Here is a 7530-nt window from a genome sequence, read left to right as displayed (position 1 = left end):
GGTAAGCAATTACTTAATCACTTTCAAGTAAAGCGATTCATAAATCTTTCTTGTAAAGCAGTTCATAAGTAAATTGCTTTCCCATACGATTCATTAATCGCTTTCTCAATTACTTAGTTATGGAACATAGCTAATTACACGAAAGATAGTCGCTGTCCAAAAAGCGTTTTCCCTATTATACTATTTTGAGAAATACTTTGAACAGTATTCTAGTTTGGGAAATAAATTTTACTGTAATAATATTTTGATTAAAAACTCGTTAATGGAGCACATCCTCTTTAAGTGCAACTGCACTACCTCCATTTCAAAACATTTCTCTTCAAAGTTGTCAATCCAATTTGGGCCGGCCTCATGGGATTCTTTTTGAATTTAGCTAGTGAGATGCATTCCGCCCAGATTGCACAAAGTTGTGGATATGCTCCTCGCCATCTCCAGGTAGAAAAATTTAGAGGGGAGCATAATACCAGAAATTTTCACTTCAAGACCCAATCCACATAAATTTTCTCTGGGATCTTTCTACCCTTCGGCTAAAATGGGAGTATTTCTACCCGAGAAATTGTAGCCTTCTTTGTAGAGTTCTCGGCCAGTCATGCAATTTAATCAATTTGTTAGTAACAATAAATTCTTTTGATACATAGCATATATATTTATTTATATTCTATCACTCGAGAACAAAACCCTTCAAATTACACATTTGAAAGGGGCTAAGGAATATGTGAATCATAGACCATTTTATTGCTTCATAAAACCTGACAAAGGATACAAAAGTCTCCTGCACAAAATCAAGCAACTCTCATGCATACAAAATCAGTTACAGGAATCGAAAAATAAATTACAAGGGATTAAACAGAAGAAAAAGGACCTGGAACACTGAGCAGCTAGGTAATCTATCCTATATCCGGCGAAGTACCTTCTCAGCCGCCACAACAGTTTGCTCAATATCTTTAGAAGTATGTGCTAAGCTAGTGAACCCTGCTTCATACTGCGAGGGAGCTAGATACACACCTTCCTCCAACATTCCCCTATGAAATTTTGCAAATTTGGAAGTATCACTCTTCTTTGCATCCTCAAAATTATTAACTGGGCCATTGGTGAAGAAGAACCCAAACATTCCACGAATGTGCCCACCACAAATTTCATGCCCTGATCTCTTACCAGCATCTAAGATTCCATGAATAAGCTCACCTGTGATTTTGTCCAAGTAGTCATAAGAACCAGGTTCCATCAAACGCCTAAGAGTGTGGATTCCTGCCGTCATCGCCAGTGGATTGCCACTAAGGGTTCCTGCTTGGTACATTGGCCCAGCTGGAGCTACCATTTCCATGATCTCCCTCCTCCCACCATAAGCACCCACAGGAAGGCCACCACCTATAATCTTTCCCAATGTCGTCAGATCAGGGGTCATGCCAAAGTACTCTTGTGCCCCACCATAAGCCAGACGAAACCCAGTCATCACCTCATCAAAAATTAAGAGAGCACCATTTTGTTTAGTTATCTCCCGAACTGCAGTTAGGAACTCAGGTTTTGGTGTGATGAATCCTGAATTTCCAACAACTGGTTCAAGAATGATAGCAGCAATCTCGTCTTTGTGGGCATCAAACAAATTCTTCACAGTTTCAATGTCATTATATGGTGATGTTAGAGTATCGGAAGTAGCTGCTTTAGGCACACCAGGGGAATCAGGAAGGCCTAGGGTGGCAACACCACTGCCAGCTTTAACAAGGAAGGAATCAGCATGCCCATGGTAACAGCCTTCAAATTTGATGACCTTTTGCCGGCCAGTGAAGGCACGGGCAAGTCGGAGTGCTCCCATGCATGCCTCGGTTCCTGAATTAACAAAGCGGACCATCTCAATACTTGGCACAGCTGAGATCACCATCTCAGCCAGTACATTCTCCAGCAAACATGGAGCACCAAAACTAGTGCCTTTCTTCAGTGTTTCAATCAAGGCAGCATTCACCTGCAATCAATAGAAAAGTAATATTATTCGCAGGAAGCAAATTACTGTACCTTTGTGTAAATACATACTAAGACTAATAGGAAGTAACTGGTGCATATCCTAAACAAATATATATTGCTTTCATGCGCGCACACATATGTGCATTCCATAATGTAATATTGTTGTTCAAAGTTCATTATAAAAGGTAGGTTTCAATGACTTACATAATATGCAAATAGGTAGTTGTTCATATTCCCATAAAAACATTTTGAAACAATCGAATAAAAGCAATGATTTTCTCTTACGCCTTAGACAGTGTTTATCTTATAGTGTGCTTTTTTTTTCTGGTGTCTTTCATTTGAGTTGCACGGCCATTATATTATTATCATTTGTCAAGAAGTTCTTGACACAGTCCGTGCAAACAAGCTGCCAGCATGGGCTGTACCTGCAGCACTTGAATCCCTGGAAAAACTTGTAATAAAAAACATTAGTAAAAAAGAGGGGGATCTACAATACATGGTGTTGGCTCCTTTTTCCATCAATATAGTATTTTATATCAATTGATAGTGGAACTTTTTATGTGAGCCCTAAGTGGCGAACATTTCATCTCTTCAGAGATTTAGCAAATTAAAAAAAAGGAAAGTACACGTGAATCACTGGGGATAATTCATTAAGTTTCGATTAGCATTTTGGAATCATAATCTTTCTATAGTTAGTATATTACCTGGTATTTATTTGTTTGGTACAGAAGATTCTTTGGATAAGTCAAGATTCTCCATGATCAAGAATTATCAGATATTAAGATCCACAAAGGTTCAAGTTTTGATTTCTGAAGTTCATTTGTTTGAAATCTCTGAATTTTAAAATATTTTCTGCACTTCTAGTTTGAAACCTACCTTTACATTTTTTTCAAAATTGAACCTTATGTTACCCTAAAACTTGTTCAAACAACACCCTGGCTTGTTTATTTAAACCGTAACTTTAACCCTTGGTTAACTTTACTCTACCTTTGAAACTACAAAAATATCCAACTTAATTTGATAGGAATCAAATATATATGGATCCAACAGAACTCAACTAATTTAAATCAACCTTGAGAAAAGCCAAACATGCAACAATCATTTGAAGGAAAAAGATGACGTAATGGCTGAATTTCAGAGAAGAAGAAAAGGGAAATTTTGACCTACAAACTTTTCCATTCAAAATAAATGGAATATTCCCTTTTCAGTACACTTCCCTTAGGACATGTTATGTTAAAGTTGACACACGGAGTTAATTTAACATCTATAGAGAAATACAGGGTCTCATTTAGCTAAAGTGAAAAAGGCAGGTTTGAACCATATCAATTCAATACAAAAGGGCAAACTTTTCTAAAATCAATTATAACATGAATCTCAATGGCAACAAGAGAAGGAAATATCCTTTTATGTTTGTCTAGTATTTAACATTTTCCTATTCCAGAATCTTATAATGATGTCTTCAATGAAGTTCATTTAACTTGTCTCAATAACATAGGATATTTCTGAAGTTCAGAAATTTTTATTCCAAGATACTTGATTTAAAGAACCGTGCAGGTGATCTTGTTCAGCACATTATATGAGGAAACTAACCAACATCTTAGTTTTATAAGTAAATTGCCATTTAACAGAGTGCCATAAAACACTGTCAATAGTGCAATTTCAATAAGAAAGTTCTGCAACCTGTCAAAATTGTGAAATAAAACAAGGAAGGTTCACCTTATCATCAGCATGACCAATAATAGCAGGTCCCCATGAACCAACATAATCAATGTACTCATTACCATCAACATCCCACATCCGAGATCCCTTTACAGAATCAAAAACTATAGGCTGTCCACCAACTGATTTGAAGGCACGAACAGGCGAATTAACACCACCAGGCATCAGTTCCTAAACCAACAAGTGCTTCGATCAGCAAAAGTATGAGAAACATATTTGACAGTCAATATTTCAAAAAGAACTCGTTATATCTCTAAGAATGCTACATGTATCATTAACATCAGACTGAAGCTTTAACAAGACAAAACAAGACAGTATTACAAACTAACTTTATAATAAATAGACTGAACAAATTGAATGTCTTGTTTCTCAAGAACTGATTTAAATCTTCTGCTTCTGCCAACTAATTTGTGAAAGTGGTAGTTACTGCATAATTTATGGATGTCGTGTTAGCCACTAAATTCTAAAGGTACTCTCTTTCAAAACAAGAAATCTCCAAATATAGTCAGAAATCCTGTTATTTATCACCATCAGCAGGTACCACTATAAACTCGTTATGGTTTACAGAAGATTAATGTTTTTTCCTGGAGAATTGACGGAATTTACTTCTTGTGAAAATTGATTGGTGAAAGTACTAGCTAGTCCGTAATTGTTGAATTTCTTCAAGCTTCTAAAGGATTTCATATTTTCAAATTATAATGTTCAAATATGATCGAAGTTCTTATTTATCATTAATCAGTATGGGTGTAATCGAATCGAGCTTGACCGAGCCTAGCTCTGATCAAGCTTGAATTGAAATTACTTCAATTCGGGCCAATTTCGAGCTTGAGCCTAAAGGAACCGATCAATAAGCAATTTCAAGCATTAATCAATTCAAGCCAAATTCAAGCCTGTCCAAGCTTGATTTAGAGTTGAATGATTGAATCAAGCTTAAAATAAGTCTTAATTCAAAAATATAAATTAATAGAATTATCTGTGTATTTAGAAAATATATAATTGGATCAGAATTCAGAACTAAGCTCTATAAGATTAGAATATATAACAATCTACTTAAGTAAATTTTAAAATATAACATAAGTATAGTATAGTATAGAAAGTATTATATATAATTATATATAATTATATATATATATATTTCGAGCCTTATCGAGCCTACTTGATCGAGTCGGCTCATGATCAAGTTTAGCTCGTAATTATTTTCAAGCCTATTTTGAAGATCAAGTACCACTATAAATTTGTTATTGTTGACAAAATATTATATCTATTTAGTTTTAATCTAGAATAAGGAGGGAATGTTGAAATAGTCTCAGATAGACAAGCACCCAAAAATGTAAGCAAATGAAGTAAATAAAACATGCTACGAAACCCTAAGGAAACAATGGCACACCAATACACAAAATGCAAGTTAGCATACATCCACTACGAGAGAGTGTAAGGTTGAAGGACTATTTAGTAGGATGCAGAGCTCTCTTATGAAAATATCTCATTTTCATAGAAATTCATTCTGGAGAAAGGGAAAAAAAACACAAAAGCTGAAATCTGACATCCTATTATATTCTTTCTTCAAACCATAATAAATAGTAAAAGGTGCACATTGGAGTCCAATGCCAAATTTTTTGCAAACAGATAAACAAACACAAGCCATGATGCTTTGTACTCATGGTTTAGTGATAAAAGTCCACAAAGCCTCTAGTGAAGTTGTATGGTGAATAAAGATCTGAATTATCTAATCTATTTCATGATATGAAATAATCACGCACGAAGACCGCAAATAACATTACTGTAGAGAAGATGTTTCACAATTAGTATGAAGATAGACATGAATGATAGGATTTGACAATTGTTTTAGGGTCTTTGGGTTTCACTGGAGGATCTATGCTTGATAACTTAGAAGAAGAAAACCAGTTGACGATGTGGGAAGTATGTGTTGGAAGAAGGATAAATAGAGTCTCCCAGAAAGCAAAACAAATTGGCAAAGTTTAAGGCCTTTAGGCTGTTGAGATTAACTATATAGTAGTAGTGAAATAGATGAAAGAAAGAAATAAAGAAAGGAAGGTCCATAGAGGGAGTTTAAAGATACACCAATCCAGAATAAAAAGAATATGAAAACATCCAGCTTAACATTGTTCTCAGGAAATTACTTTAGATGCCTCACACCTTCGTCCCGTGTAAGATCAGGAAAAGAAAAGATGAAGAAAGGGTTTGATTAGATAAAAATATATCAAAATAGGCCATCTGTCCAAGGGGAGTACCAAGTACTAACACCACCTAAATAGTTTCTTCAATCTCTCCCTTTCCCTACCTTTTTACCACATATCAACCATGTTTACTTCCATAATGTAAACCCTTTCGTCCTTCCTGTCTTATCCCCTTACATCTGGACTGCAACCTCCATCTGAACCAAACCTCCCTCTCCCGAAATTTGTCTTATATATCCTACATTCCAGAAAACTAGACAATAGGTGATCCCTTCTCTTTACAAATTATTTATATTTCCCAAGCAATAGACCCTTTGGATGCTTTCAGTGGAATTGTCAGGTATCCTTGCTTTTCTGCCAATCACTAAGTTAGAACAGAGATGACGAAAAAATTAATACAACTTCATCTCAGAATAATAGTTCCACCAAATGCTGGAACTGGGTTACTCCTGCAGCCATCTCATTGTATCGAGAAAAAGTAAATAATATCATCATTTTATCTGTTCACAAAAGCTATTGATGTATTGATGTGCAAAATGAAGCTCTTTCAAGTTATTAACCTGGATTTTGAACTTTATGGTCAATTGGTAGCTCCTTAACCTAAAAAATAAATGTCTCGAGCAAGGGAAATATAGATCTGACTCATGACATCCAATGTCAATTAACCAACTGCAATCCCAAAGAATCACCAGACATCATATCCAAAAATTCCATACTACAAAACTATACTGCCGAAATGAACAACGAAAAATGATACTTTCTTTGAATTCCAACCATGTAGAACTCCAAGAAACTGAAGAAGACTAATACGAACATCCCCATAGAAAGATGAAACATTTGAGCCAAACCAGAAAGACCGACATCTTAATTCAGCTTAAAAATCTTATTTTTACAAAAATTCGACGAAATTATGATCAAACAAAAGCAATTTCCCAACAAAAGAGCTGATCAAGAGAACCCCACAAAAGGAGAAGCTAAGAAATGATAGATAATAACAAATAACCGATATCAGAGTCAGACGGTATTGGGACCTTAGCGGCGTTGAAGATTTCTTCAGACTTCTCCAACGTGAAGGGCTTCTTCTCCACGGAAATCGCATTCCTCACCACGGTGGAGACGCGGCGAGTCGAGAGGCGAGATGGTTTCGAGGAGAAGGAGAGGAGAGAGAGGCTCGAACTAACGCCGGAGACGCTCGCCATATCTCTTTGGTTTCTCTCAGGAGAAGGTTTTGGTGACGAGATTTAGAAGAGATAAGAGATCGCTTGGTCTTATTAGAAATGTAGATTTCTCTGTCAGAAGAAGATGACTCCCATTTACCACCCTACCCCTATTTGGACTTTTGGGAGGTGGAAATGGGTCGGATTTGGGCCACTAAACGGGTTAAAAGTTGAAACCCAACTGATCCGCTAACCCAACGGATCATCCGAAACTGGATTACCGGATTAGATATTTGATCCGCTAGTTCATTAATGGGTGATGGTGGTAATTTGAAGGGGGTTGGACTTAATATAACTGGTTCCGGTCATAAATCGGGTTCACATGTCAATTCCGAGTACCTATTTATAATATAAATAAATTGATTTATAATCTAGATAACTCAGTTTATCAATTTAGATAAATTAGTTTATAAATTTAAAAAACTTATTTAAATTTG

General features: G+C 35.8%; 1 protein-coding gene across 1 annotated transcript; it reads right to left on the bottom strand.

Annotated features, from left to right (window-relative positions):
- Positions 1–712: 712 nt before the first annotated feature.
- LOC140802013 (glutamate-1-semialdehyde 2,1-aminomutase, chloroplastic-like) lies at positions 713–7187 on the bottom strand. Its single transcript, XM_073157419.1, has 3 exons — positions 6908–7187; positions 3676–3849; positions 713–1960 (listed from the first exon to the last, which is right to left on the bottom strand). Exons 1-3 carry the CDS (start codon positions 7073–7075, stop codon positions 893–895), a joined length of 1410 nt encoding a protein of 469 aa, XP_073013520.1. The 5' UTR covers positions 7076–7187; the 3' UTR covers positions 713–892.
- Between the last annotated feature and the right edge of the window lie 343 nt (positions 7188–7530).

This window comes from Typha latifolia, chromosome 15 (assembly GCF_019914945.1).
Source record: "Typha latifolia isolate L0001 chromosome 15, TyphaL0001v2, whole genome shotgun sequence".
Taxonomy (NCBI): Eukaryota; Viridiplantae; Streptophyta; class Magnoliopsida; order Poales; family Typhaceae; genus Typha; species Typha latifolia.
The sequence above is the reverse complement of the archived record's forward strand: the minus strand, read 5'-3'. Positions and strand labels throughout refer to the sequence as shown.